The following is a 14558-nucleotide window of genomic DNA, read 5'->3' as shown; positions in this document are numbered from 1 at the left end:
GTCAACACAATGCTTTAAGAATGTTAACTCATTGCTCTATTGACATTCTACATTTATTATATGACTATTTTATATAGTTTGTATGTTTCTATGATCTGAAAAAATTAAAAATTTTCGAAATTTTTTCAAATTTTGACTTAAAACATATGCATGTAGGATATCGTTGGAATCCTTATGAAATTATCTTTAATTTGATACGTTATATGAATTTAAAGTTTTGGGATTTCTTTTAAAAGTTAGTTATAACTAAACATGTAGTTAATTGATATTAATACCCTTATTGATATTTTTTTAGAAATAATCCTATGGCTCTTATTGAGCGTTTTCATTGATCGTATTGATATTTAGAGATTAATGATCTAAGCCTTTAATTTGAATATCTAATGGCCATTATTTAGTTATAATTAGCAATTAAGTTATTAGTTAGCAATATAACACTCCCATGTCAAGAATTCACAAATTCAAATGCAATCAAGAAAATAGAAAAATATTTCAACATTACTATCAATTATTCTTCTTGGTGCATCAATAGATTAGTCATAATCAAATACTCAGATTAGCTTGTTAGATTAGTCTTAAATCCAATTTAATATTGTAAATCAGATAAACTTAACCCACAACTGTATTGTTGTACCCGCTATACTGCACCCTCTACTAATCAGCTCACGTTAGCCTCAACCAGCTCAACACATTAGTTTTACCCGATAATTAACACCTGTCACCTTCACAATCCGCCACGTCGGTAGTCTCCGTACTTGCCCCCTCTCTCTCTCTGCGTTAGAATTTTTCTCTGCCTAACTAACTTTATCTTCACCACCAGCATTTTCTCACTCCTCCTCTCTCTCTAGAATTTCCCTAGGGTTTAATTTAGTTACGAACCGACTTCTCTGACAAATTGTTTATCCGCCATCTCTCGCCATGGGCTCGCTACTCGATCCGGGCGAGTCGACTCAGCCCCCGCCGAGTTTCGACGATTTCCAGCGCCAGACCTCACTCATGACGAGCTGCACTCTCCTCTGGAAGGAGCTCTCCGACCACTTCACCACTCTCGAGCAGGACCTCATAAGGAAATCCGACGCGCTCAAGGCCAAGGTGGAAGCCCTCTCTCACGAGACGCAGCAGTCGCTCAACGCGCTCGAATCGCGCGAGTCCTCCATCTCGAGATCGCTCTCGATCGCCTACGAGACGCTCGAGCAGGCAACGAAGATGTCGATCTCCTTCTCCGGCGAGGACGCGGAGGCGGAGGTTGACGATTCGGAGGGCTTGCTGATGAAATTGAGGGTTTCTGCCGCAGAATGGCGGCGAAGGAGTTCTGGATCTTCGTGACCTCGCGGAAGAAGGAGATCGAGCTGTTCCGGTCGGAGCTGCCGAAAGCCCTCTCAGCTGCGTCGATCCGCCGCGATTCGTGCTGGAGGCGATCTCCGAGGTGTTTCCGGTGGCGAGCAATAGCAATAGCAATAGCTATGATTTGGGGTGGGCGTGCGTGCTGCTGCTGGAGTCGCTGATTCCGGTGATGGTGGATCCTGTGCTGGGGAAGGAGAGGATGCTGGTGACGCCGAGCATCAAGGGGAAGGCGGAGGAGATAGCGGAGGCGTGGAAGAAGAGCCTCGAGGAGAGAGGTGGAATTGAGAATGTGAAGACGCCTGATGTGCACACCTTTTTGCAGCATTTGGTGACATTCGGTGTTGTGAAGGAGGCGGATGTCGATTTGTACCGGAAACTCGTCGTCGCCTCTGCGGAGGAAGCAGATGCCGGCTCGCCGCTCTCTCGGCCTTGGTGATAAGATGCCCGGTAAAAGTTTTGTTTCGATCGGTTCTTCTTGTGTTGTTATAGCTGCTCATTTCATGATTTTTGTCCGGTAATGTAGTGGAACAATCGTTGATGAGTAGAACGCGAGGGTACTAGTTGATTTAAGAATTTGGCTTTGCTTCTATTGTGAATAAGATTTTTAGTTAACTTGATCTCATGGGCTTAAATTTGGGGAAATGGTGATATTTCTGAAGATTTGAGTGTTTCTTTAGAGAAAAAACATATCTTAGTCTGTTGGTATAGCAGGGAAGGGATATGGTTATACCATAGTTAGTAGTTGTCGCGCACCTGTTTGAGATGGCACAATCAATGTTTAGGAGGAGGTGAGGGTTGATATCAAGAAACCAGTCTTTGAGAATTGTCGTAATGTTTTACTACCGGCCGTCATGTGACTGAGGCTCTCTTGTTATATGATCTGCCTATGGTGTGTAATTGTTTATAGCATAGACGAGCGAGATACATTAAACAGGTAGCAGAATGGCTGAGAAACTTGGGAGGGATTTAATATTGAGTTCTATCCTTAGTTTTCCTCTACTTGATCACTCTTGACTACTGTTGTTTTCTTTGGATTTATTGTCCCTTCTGTTATGACATATATCACATTCCCATAGCTCCTGCTGTCACATTGTTTGCTTTCACATTGGCTTGAGCACCAGGATCTTATTCATGAAATTGTTTGCTTTCGCATGCCCGGATTTGTATTTGGATCACTTTTACCTTAAGATTATGTGGTGAACAAAATTACTGTCCGTTGATATAGCCTGACTTCACATTCAAATTACATCAGGTTCCTTGATATTCTTTAAGTAGTGTCTCAGTGCTTTGATACCTCTTGTGCAGATATGATTGAAGAATTGATTGGAAGGGACAACAAGTTGACGCCGTGCACTTCACATATGAAGTCGGTCTAGCTGACAAATTCCCCCTGTCCCGCTATTGAAGGCTTTTCTGAAAGATGCAAAAAGACAGCCACATCAATCTTGGAAGACCCCAACAATTCTGGCCGTGCATCGGTGAGATTCGTTGTTAACTTGGAAGTTCGTCTGCATTGGCAGAGTACGACTCTGTCTTTATCTTTTATGAAAATTTTTGTCGTTCTTTAACTCCATTTCTTCTAACAGCATATGGCTGCAAAGAAGGAGCAATCAGCCATCCGTGCCGTTCTTAAGTGCATTGAAGAATACAAACTCGAGGCCGAGTTCCCACCACAAGACCTGAAGAAGCGCCTCGAGCAATTAGAGAAGGTCAAGATCGAGAAGAAGAAGCCAGCTAGCCCAGCAGCCAAGAGAACACGCGCCAGCACCGGAGGGCCCATGCCTCCAGCCAAGGCCGGCCGTTCAACCAATGCCTACGTTTCGTCGTTCCCTTCTCCTCCAACATACGTGAGGTCTCCTCCGTCACACACCCAGTATTCTCCCGCTGCAGTCCCAGCATACCCAGCGGTGCCAGGCGTCTACGGGCATGGTAGCAGAAGCCCCTCATATGTATACTCCCCGGAGGCCCCCCTCCGACCATCGTCGGATCGACCCTGTCTCTCCCGTGAGCTTCCCGGCGTATGGCGGATACAGTAACGGGATGGCACCAGCTTACCAGCAAGCTTACTACTGATCGACATGACTGGGAAGGTGACCACTGATATGATGATGACAACAACCACCAATCCAAATCCAAATGTTTATTTTGCAATCGGTCTGTAATCACTAACCTTTAATGGTAGCTTTTATCGGTGTGTTAATCCTTTTAATTACTGACCTTGACGAAGGGCAGCCTGTATTAATCTTTCTGATTGTTGAAAAAACTTGGTAGTTTTAGGTGTTTGTGAAAAGTAACTACGAAACCAACGATAACGAACTACTAATACTAGGAACCATCTTCTTACTTGATGCAGCTTATTACATGCATTTTGATAACATTTTTAATACTACCTCAATCTTGTTATTTTTAGTGTAAACAATGTCATTGCTGCAATAATAAACAACAACTGAGTTTGCAAGTTACATTTTCTTTAATGTGGAGGTAATTCAAATGTAGTTAAAATCTATAAACTAGGTTCGATCAAGCATCACCAAAGACATCGTTTTATATCGGATTGAACCATTTCAAAGAATTCAAATTTCGTGATGTATTATTTGTTTTCAAATTTCATCGTTTTATATGGGGATTGGACCAATGACAATTCAAATTTCGTGATGTATTATTTTGTTTTCAAATTTCATGGTACTAATAAAATTTGATCAAATTTTATGATTTAATTGCGAATTATAGTAATTAGTTTCAGTATAATTCAGTATTCGTTTTAAAAGGAGGTTTCACATTTAAAAGTGAACGAGATAGCAATATCTGTTCTTAATCTCCGGTGACTGTTTATACAGCTAATTCACCGCCGTCGCCGGCGTCTAAGCCGCAGCCTTTGGGCGGAAACCTGAGTCACCATATGATATCACTAGGAGGCAGTTTACTGCAAAAAAAAGTAATGGGGCACCAACTGTTCGACGAAATGTCTCAGCGGAAAATCCATTCAAGAATATAGGCTGTTAGTAAACCTCTGAATCGCGTTCAGCAATGGCGTTTGCGGCCGTAAGAAGGGTCTTTCTTTTGAGATCAACGACGAATTCTCTGCTAGCATCGCAGCACGGCAGATTCTCTACTCAAAGAGCCTCTACATTTGTTGATGATGACAGTAGACGTTCCGTCACCGACAGAATCCATCTGTCGCCTTTATTTCAAGAAACCGGCGAGGACGGCATCAAGGACTGCAGAATCGAGCTCGTCGACGATTCGACGTGGAACGTGTCTTCGGGTTTAGCTGATGCTTGGAGAGGCAGCAGTGAGGCTGCAGCAATGAGAATGAGGTCGCGTTTCAGTGATCGTGATGATGATGATAACGGGGTGGTTGGTTCCGTAGGTGAAGCCGTAGAGGATCTTGATTTCGACGAGATTGAGGATATGAGGATTCACGGGAAGTTGTTCTACAAGCTCGACCGGGGTTCTAAAGAGTACGAGGAGCACAAATTCGACTTCCATGGCAGGAAATCGCGAGGAACGAGAGAGATTGGGGGAAGCAGCAAGGAAGATGCCAAGGAAGACGCTTCCCATTCGAAGAAGGATCGTGTGAGAGAGATAGAGAAGAGTGAAGAGAGCAAACAAGCATTGTTGCTGAGCAAGAATTCGTCTTATTTGATTCGTGAAAGCAGCAGCATTACTGCTAACAAGAAGCAGAGGACTCCAACATTCAATCAGCTCACAGCTCCCTACCACGAGCCTTTCTGCTTGGACGTGTTCATCTCCAAGGGCTCAGTTCGCGCCTGCATCGTTCACCGCGCCACCAGCAACGTGGTGGTGGTGGCGCATTCTATCTCCAAGGACATGAAGTTTGATCTTGGGTCGACCAAGAACAAGGACGCGTGTGCAGCCGTGGGGAGGATCTTGGCGCAGAGGGCGTTGGACGATGACATTCATAACGTGGTGTTCACGCCGAGGAAGGGAGAGAGAGTGGAAGGGAAGCTGCAGATTGTGGTGAAATCTATCATTGCTGGTGGAGTTGATGTCAAGGTGAAGCTCAAGCAGAGGAGCTTCAAGCTACCTAAACACCTCCTTCCTAAAACTCAAAATCTGCATTGATTGGGTATGGTTCTCTGTTTGCCCTCTTCTTGTTCTTATTCACTTCATCTTATATATAGATACTTGTTAGTAGTTTGAATGGGGTTATAGTCAATGTCGAACTAATGTATAGTGCCAAACTGTCGAACCAGTCATTGTTAGTTTGTTTTAAGGTCATTTTATAAAATCCGAATTTGAAATTAGGATGTCTTAGATCATGTTTATTATCATGACCTAAAAACACACTAAGAATGAACTCTGTATTGTCTAAAAATGACCTTCGTGGTGTGGTTCTGTGTTCTGCAATAAGATTGAGTTTTGCATATATCACAACTCAGTTTGAATGAATACTTTCTGAGTAAGCACAAAGTAGTTATATTGAAGCAAGAAAAACATAGAAAATGCATATAATAAAACTCAAGTTCTCAACTTAAATGTTATCAAAACAAATGAGAGAGGAGAGGAGGTTCTAGTCATTGGCAGTGGCTAGCTGGAGAGAGAGCAGTTCCTCCTCGGGGATGATCTTGATGTGGCAATCGGAGCGAGGGTAGGCGGCGCAGGTGAGGGCGTATCCGCGGTCGATGACGTCGTCGCTGAGCATGCCTTCGCTCTGATCGACCTTCCCGGATACGAGCTTGGCCGGGCAGGTCATGCACACGCCCAGCTTGCAGTCGTGCGGCACGTCCAGGCCGACGTCGAGGCGCGCGACAGGATGGTCTCGTCCTCGTCGACTTCCACCTCGGTCAGCTTGTCGCCCTGCTCGATCACCACTTTGTAGGCGTGCACCGATCCCCGGAGGCTGCCGCGGCTGCTGCTGGGCCAATGCGGGTTGAGATGTGGGTAGAATTGGGGGGATTTGGGTTGTTGTTTGTTTAAGTTGAAAGGGAGAGATGGAGTTAAGCGGAGGGCTGCCATCGGAGATTCACCACTGGCTGCGTGACTGTGTGACTGCTTGTGGAGTGAATGAGAGGATAAGGTTTTTCTTGGATTCAAAATAAATAAATAAAATTCTCTTTTAATATACTAGTATAAATTATCTTATTTAAGTTAGAAATTCAATTGGGTCGCTTGGGAAACTTAGTAAATTTTGAGTAATCAATTTTCATAGAAACGAATTCGCCTTACTTTCGAATTCTGTATCTCTAAAACAATTCATAATTTGTGAAACCCAATCCACGATTCCACCCTTTCTCTTCCAATCTCTGTTCTTTCTTATTCCAAACTTTCATCTTTCTCACAGGTTTATTTTCTTATTGTCAAACGATTTTCTTTGTTAGATGAAAATTTAAATAAATACATTAAAGTTGCACTATTTTCTATTGGCTCTACAAACCAGGCTGTTCAATTTTTTGAAGTCATATATTATTAGATGAGGAAAACAATAACCATTCCAAAAGGCATAAATTTACAAGGAATCACTTTTTTAACTTTGATAGAATTAATTTAACCAAAATTTCACTCTGTTCGAATTAATTTAAATTTACTCATGCAATTTTAAATCTAAAACCTACTCCACTAACATAGATATTTAAATCAATTCTTAATTATGCGAATTAATGCTTGTAACAGAAAAGATGGCTGTATGTACTTTTTAATACACATTTATCAATCTTTGCCATGTCAAAAAATGGCTTTGATATATTAACTCTACATAAAGGTTGGATTTACTAAAAATGGTCTTTAACATGTGATTTGTAGTATTATCACAAGTAGGCCTGTATATTATAACGATAAAATGTTGTAAAACAATATATCTATGCTTTATTTTTAGAAAATATATCAATGAACATAGTCTAATGTCTACCCATAGTTTTTGGAGTTAAAAGAACCACAACATGAGCGCAGAATCATGGATTAACAAGGAAGAAGTATCGGGACAGGAAGGGAAGAGACCTAAACTCTGAGAATGTAAAGGTCACATTAGGAAACTGATAGTATATCAGGCTTGAGCTCTTGGAAAAAATGGATCTTGAAAGCACTAGACAAGCATCTGTGCCTCTTAAGCTTCCATAGCCACCTTCTTCTCTGCCTTTTCCTTCTCTTTCGTTGGAGGAGGCAGAGGCATGGTATTTTCTGGCTTCTCGATCCCTTGTATATCCGTTATCCTTAGTTTAGTTAATTCCTAAAGCATGAGACAAGTTACAGATAGATAGAATAGCACCACATCTTTCATGGCTATGATAATTGGTTAAGAAAAGAAACATATAATCTCATCTCCAATTACAAGCGATGACCTTTCGTTCTTCTGTAGTTCTTTCTTCTCTTTTTCTTGAATATGATAACCTTTGCGTCTAGAGCCTGCATACCAAATCAAATGAAAACAATGTTATAAACTTTATTTCATCATAAAAAATAGAAATCCTTTTACTAAAATTGAAAAATAATTTACTTCTTGTTAAAAGATCATCTCATTGTTATATGATCATATTATGCCTACTCGTAACTTCAATCACAAGTTGTCAAAGTGATCCCAATGTCTAGAAATATAAGCCTAGCAACTAACTGATGCTTTTCCAAATAGTTTTAAATTGTATTAGAATGGAGATAGGGAAGTAGTACAATTCTTTGTAGCTCACCTAGTTTCTAGCTTATTAGTCCCCTGCGACTTAGAACTTCACAAATCCTTATCTTGGAAAGAAAGGAAAGTGAATGTTTTGATGATCTTAAGTGGGTGAAGCTTGTGTGTGTTCTCTTAGTGTAGCCATACCTTCCTAATATGCCACAGGAAGAAAGTCATGACATTAGACACAGCCCTTGTGCAAACTTGTAACTGAAGATAATATAATCTAGAAAACAAGTTGCAACTTAAATTTGCTCCTCAACAACAGCATGAACAGCTGCTTCAGGCAAAATTGGCCTACGATGATTGTCTGTGTTTGTGAACCTAGCATAAGAACCTTGTATTGAGGACCAACTGCATGAAATGAGAATACAAAGGTTAGAGATGAAAACAGTCCAACATCTTTGCATAACTAGAGCCATTCAACATAATATCTAACTAGACAAACAAATTGTTAACAGAGCTGCTGGACTGATTAGTATTCCTAATGGCTGGATTCACAAGTAATTTAATGAAGTTCTATAAGACGGTGTTTACTTTATGTGAAAGGATATATAGATAAAACATATGACTTCAGCATTTGAAGGATTAGATGATAAAAAGTTCAAGATTAGTTAATCCAGCAAAGTAAATGGTAAATAACAGATAGTAGTATTTTGTATAATAACTATCCTATATATCCCTAAGAGAATAAATTACAATCCAACTATGTGAACTTCATAGGCAATTTTAGCACTACTTTCAAGGAAAATTAGTATGAGTCGAACCACTGAAGGAACAACAACACAAGATGAGTATCAGAAAACCCCTTGAGCTTTGAAAAGGGTTCAACCACCATTGTCAAATGAACTTCATTTCACACACATAAATCACCTATTTGTAGGACTAAAGCTAAGTTGAGTTATAAGATAAAGACTGATAGCTTCTCCCCCGTGGAAAAATTGTAAACCTAGCTGAATTTGTTGCACGTAAGGTCGCCTTTTTGTATCAACAAGTATAACAGAGGAAATATAAATTCCCAGCAATTCAAAACCAGCCAAATAGCTACAGCCAACAATAGAATATTTAAGAAAATGAGAGACCTTATCATTGATGTCCACAGTGCCTTCAACTCTCTGTGTAAATGGTATCCCCATTGCTCACCTTGAAATTGATGCGATCCAATCTAAACATGAAAATTGAAACGAAGAAACATTAATATTGAGTCAATTTTACCACAATTTCCTATCAGAATCAAATCCACACCTGAACAACTGCGAAAACGGGCTCATACAATTTGAAAACCCTGTCTGATTTCTGAAGCAGACCGAGAACCGTGTAGCCTATCTCAGTTGCTTCTTTTTCTTTCCTCAGCAGACAAATCAGCGATGTCTTCTTCATTTTCACTATAATCCTCTTCTTCTCCACTTTCCTTAATCATCATCTTCCTCCCACTGTGCCTCGAGCAGAAGCTCCGCGCGGGCGCGAGTAGACCGTTAAATTTGTGGAAAATGTAGTTTGGGAGTGTTTGGCTGAGAGCGGGAGCGGTGTGAGCGCTAGGCTTTCTGATATTGGAGTTAGGGTTCTGATCGATCGGAGACATCGAGCTAGGGTTTGAAAGCAACGCCGATTCGCCATTGATGCGAGACCCCAATTTCTTCAACTCCTTCTTTCTGCAGGTTTAGTCTAGGGTTTTACGGATCCGCTGCTTCAAACACAAACGCAGCGTTTTCAAATACTTTTTCATTCTTTTTGATAGTGAGCTGGCATGGAGTCGCGACTTTCGACTTGTTACTTTTACGTTGACCCCTAACAAAAAAATTCCCACTTGATTAACAAATACTAAATTCACAAACCTTGCATATTTGCCATTTTGGACGAAATTGCCCAAATGGGTGGAAGGGCACTTTCGTCCGATTATCCATGAAACCTGCCCTCTGCCCCCTACGAAGAGTGACTACTAGGTGGTGTGTGTAAGAGATGACTCAGGCGACGCGGCTGAATTCAAATTCCGTGATTTTGTGATGTATAAAATTATCTCTCTCCATCCCTTTCTTCTTCCTTCCTTCTTAGAAGTCTTCTTAGAGTCTGGGTTTTTTTTTTTTTTTTTCTCCGTCGTAGTGTTGTGAACCCCACGAATCGCCCATCCCATCACACTCGGAAAGTTAGTGTGGTTACCGTTTTAATTTTGTGAAGGTAGGCCTTCCCAAATGAATTAGCAGCGGAGCACGGATGCTTTTCCTTGTGACAGCCAGTAGCGTGCCAGAGGCTTTTTCCGCGACGCGGGACGGGGACGCTCCACCGGTACGAGTTCGTTTTCGTTTAAGGCGACGTGTAGTGACGTACGTGAGAGAGAGAGAATGGAGGAATGGAGGGACAAAAAGTGAAAGTGAATTGGGGGGGAGTGAAAAAAAAGTAAATTTAATTTATTTCCTCCAATTTTCCCCTTTCCCCAAAAAACCCAAAAAAAAATTTCATTTGGGGGTAAAACAAAAAATTTCACACTTTTAAAAGGGGGCGGGGTGGTTTAAACGAAACAAGTATAAGTGAGAGAGATGGGAATTTGACATTTCCATCACATCTTTGGGGGACCCGTCGCCGGCATCCCTTGCATTTTGTTTGAACTCGGGGCGGTCGGAAATGGGCAAAAATTTCCCCCGGGGACAGGGTTTTATTGCGAAAATCCGGTTTTTGTGAATTTATTTTTTGTTAGGCCCAAAAATTGGGTTTTTTTTATTGGGGGTTGGGATGCAAAGTCGAAAAGTGGGGGCGTTTTTATGGTTCACTCTTTTCAATTTTTTAAAAATTAAATGAAATATAATTGATTATTTATTTTATGGGTTGCTTTTTTATTTCTATTCAAACACTATGGCCAACGAGGGTTTCCCCCCAAACTGCCACCGAAACCACCGCCGCCGCCGTTAGCGGCGGTCCCTTATCATATAAATTGGCGATAAATGCGCCCCCTTCCTCCCAAATCTTCCCGATTCACCCTATCGGAGGATCTCCGACCCTTTTTTCCCTCGCTTAAGCCCCCAATCGTCCCACCTTCCCCCAACCCCTAAAATCGATCTGGCTCGGATCGAATCAGATTCAAGACCGTTTATCCTCTCCCTCGGCGGGCTCTAATTTCACTTCCCCCAAAACCCCACGCCTCCCCAAAAAGGTGGATTCATCTATTCTGTGTTTACTACCCCAATGTCTCTGTGTCTGTGTTTTTTTATTTAGGTTTTGGTGATTGTTTTGGGTTTGATAGAGCGAGGAGCTGAAGGCGAGATTAGAAAGCTGGAGGAAGCAGCTGAGGGGGAAAAGCCTGATGAATTGGTGAAGGACATTACTCCCAAGAAGCCTGTGAATGACCCCTTTTCTTCTTATAAGGATCAATTGGCTTCGGTAATCCTTTCTTCTTTTTTCCAATTTTCGTTTGTTATCAACTCTTCAAATAAAAGCTGCTGAATTTGGGTTTACATTACTTAATTATGTTGTTTCCTTGAATTTATGTGGAAACTCTTCAAATAGTCCCCAAATATGACAAACGATAATCGTGGCAAATTCGAACAAATGTAGTATTAATTTAAAATCCACCCCTTTTTTAGGGGTTTTGAGTCTTTTATTTTTGGAAAACTTTATTCCCTCATATTATACCCCCCTCTTTCCCCCCATAGTTTATTCTCGCTTTAACCTTTAAACATCATAAAAAGGGAAACGTCTCAACTACCTTGCGATTGAGGGAATGGTTTTTATACAATAAGTATAAAGAAACAAAACTGTTGTCTATACCTATTATGCTTGATGAAGTTTTTGCTTTCTCACAATTTACCCATAATTTGTGGGGGCTATTTTCTGGAATAGCAAAAGTTTCTTATGTTTAAAAACCCTGGGCTTTCCCCGCTCCCCATTTGATTTCTCTATGCGTTTCTCTGGTTTTATTAATGGCCCAAAAATTTTGCCTGATTGTTCCCTTTTTAGATTTTGGAGTTATGTTTATTGCAGTTATCTGTAGCTTGCCTTTCTTATGTTGGGTTTACTAATTCATAATGGTTAAGTTCAACCCTTCTCTCATTATGTCTATTTGATATCACTTCCCATGTGGATTTTTAAAAATTTTTTTTCTTGTTGTCCCGTACTAATCGTGATAACCGTACAGGATTACATGTTGTGGTTACAATGTTTACTGGATACTTGGTTGGGTATGCAGCATTCAGGCCCGTTTGGCAAAAATCCTCCAATGGTCGTTTTGTTCTGCACTTTCATTATTGTTTTGGCTTTAAAAAAGAAAAACAAATTTGAATCTAGCTTCTGTGTGTTCTATGACTGTATGCATACTTCCTTGATGGCAATTGATGTTCGTTTCTTTACTGTTTAGGTGCTGCTGGAGGGATCCCCTTTGGGTTTGGGCGGGGGCCCTGCTAGTCGAGACGCTTCTGTTTTACTCAGATCTTCGAAACCCAGGTGGTGAATCCTCCCCCTCTTCTGCTTCCCGCCCTTCCCAAATTTTAAGATAAAGAAGAATCAGTAGGTTCCAATTAAGGCTAAATTCTTGTACTCATTTACACGATAGAATGTTTTTTTGTATTTCATGAAGATTGTGTTATAGGTAAATAGTTTAAAATGAAGGCTAACTTGTTCTGGATTTTCCTAAAGTTATTTGTATGTAAATTCAAGGCTGGTTATTGATATTTACTCAAAAGTTATTTGCGTTGTAGTACATGGTTGCTACAATTATCTTTCTCATATGACATGGTTTGTTCTATGTGATTTCACAACTTCAATTTTATAAGTATATATATTATCACGATGCGTGCTTGAATCAATGAACTAATTTTGAAGCTCAGCCGTCTGAATTAATCATGTTTAGTCCATAATGCGGTTGTTCGGTTTGAAGTTTATATCTCGTGATTAAATATGTAGTGTGTTTGATTTATTAGATTGAATCTCACAAGTCAATCATAGATTATATCTTGCCATTGTTTTATCTAGGCAACCGAAACCACCAATGACTCTCAGCTTTGAATTGATCATAGTTAGTCCACAATATTTATTAAACGAGAAGAAAATTGTTACTTCACAACCAAGTTTTAAGAAATATCGATCGTTCGACATATCCTTCTTCCATATGACATAGCGTTTTCGGGGACTCGGAAAAATAAGGTCGTTCAAGTGATATAGGGCTGTGGCTATGTCTATTCACTATACCCAATTAAGCTGTATCGAGTATGGCTTTTTCAAGATTTGGTTTATAATGTGGTAATCATTTTCAACCTAGGACCCTTCGTCCATCAATACAAGGCCAAGTTTAACCAGGTGCAAATGTTTGACTCAATACTAATAAATCATATTAAGAAAGTGTAATAATATTATCAACATAAATATATAAATAAACATATGCATTGTTCTTCAGTTCCGACTGGTTCATCGAATAATCACTCAATTATAACCGATTGGTTAATATGCTAACCCATAGCCAGAACAGTTCAATAACGATACCATGGGTTTTCCTTGGTCAGTTAACCAATATATTTGGTTTGCTTAGAACCAAAGCAACTGACTAAGCACCCCTCGTGAAACCAGAACCTTGGAATGGGAAACCCAAAATCGAAACTGTAGTCAACATTTCTTAAATCAGAACTGGCTATTCGTGATTCAAGATTCAAAACAGTTTGGTTCCAGTTTAATTTTTGGCACCAGGAACCGACCATTTTCACAGCGGTTCAAAACAGTGAACACCTTTGCTCTAAACCCTGAGAAATCGTCTAATCGTTCACTTCATTGGTGGCAACTCATCAAACAGTGCCACTGAACGGAGATAGTACTGTTTTTAAATTAGATTATTCAATAGTCCATTAATATTTATGAATTCACAAATAAAGCTTGATTACATTTTAATTATATGGGGTTGGTTCAGTGACATAGTTTTAATAGGTTCAACCGAGAGAGGAGGGTTATGATCACTACTAAGTCAATGTAGAACAAGAAATTGGGGTTTTAACATCATTACTACTACTAATTTCACCATCTCAACATGCATTTGGCATTAAAATGACATGAAGATCTATATGGAAATATAAAGGATGAAGGTCGAATCACATGAGATGTAAAGTTTACTTTTTTCACTCTGAATTAATGTAGTAAACCTATATATATGCAAACTAAATTTCGATGATCAAGGACCTAGTAGAGAGAGATTAATGCAGTGCCAAGTAAATATGTAGGATTATTTGAAGATATATATTGATACTCACATTGTCCGTAGTGTATGTATCTTATTCGTGCCAATGAAGCAACAAAAATTGGTAACCGAAAAGGAAACTAAAACCAAAAGATATTGCCAAACAATGAACTCAAACTAAATTTCACTTCTACATAGAGTAGCTAAAAATATTTGGATATCATGTAAATGATTCTAGGATAAAAAGCAAATATTTATCCTGTTGCAATTAATTGTAATTCCTTCTCAATTCTAAACAATTTCGGAACAATAAGAATCAAGAATTCATTGAAATACATAAACTGAAATAAACATAAAAACTATAATTGTACCATATATATAATATTTATACTTACGTTAATTAATTTGCTTAATTTTTGTGCCACCACTGTATTCGATCGA

At 39.9% G+C, this 14558-nt stretch overlaps 1 protein-coding gene and 3 pseudogenes across 1 annotated transcript; 2 read left to right on the top strand and 2 right to left on the bottom strand.

Annotated features, from left to right (window-relative positions):
* The first annotated feature begins 820 nt into the window (after window positions 1–820).
* Window positions 821–3626, top strand: LOC125199872 (annotated as a pseudogene).
* Window positions 3627–3957: 331 nt separating this feature from the next.
* LOC125199868 lies at window positions 3958–5612 on the top strand. The gene has a single exon (XM_048097737.1). It carries the CDS (start codon window positions 4372–4374, stop codon window positions 5428–5430), a length of 1059 nt encoding a protein of 352 aa, XP_047953694.1. The 5' UTR covers window positions 3958–4371; the 3' UTR covers window positions 5431–5612.
* Window positions 5613–5768: 156 nt separating this feature from the next.
* On the bottom strand, window positions 5769–6387 carry LOC125199869 (annotated as a pseudogene).
* Window positions 6388–7147: 760 nt separating this feature from the next.
* Window positions 7148–9606, bottom strand: LOC125199877 (annotated as a pseudogene).
* Between the last annotated feature and the right edge of the window lie 4952 nt (window positions 9607–14558).

Source organism: Salvia hispanica, unplaced genomic scaffold (genome assembly GCF_023119035.1).
Source record: "Salvia hispanica cultivar TCC Black 2014 unplaced genomic scaffold, UniMelb_Shisp_WGS_1.0 HiC_scaffold_704, whole genome shotgun sequence".
NCBI classification, from domain to species: Eukaryota; Viridiplantae; Streptophyta; class Magnoliopsida; order Lamiales; family Lamiaceae; genus Salvia; species Salvia hispanica.
The sequence above is the reverse complement of the archived record's forward strand: the minus strand, read 5'-3'. Positions and strand labels throughout refer to the sequence as shown.

Coding starts and splice junctions, on each gene's coding strand:
- LOC125199868 (XM_048097737.1), top strand. CDS start 4,372: ATGGCGTTTGCGGCCGTAAGAAGGGTCTTTCTTTTGAGATCAACGACG.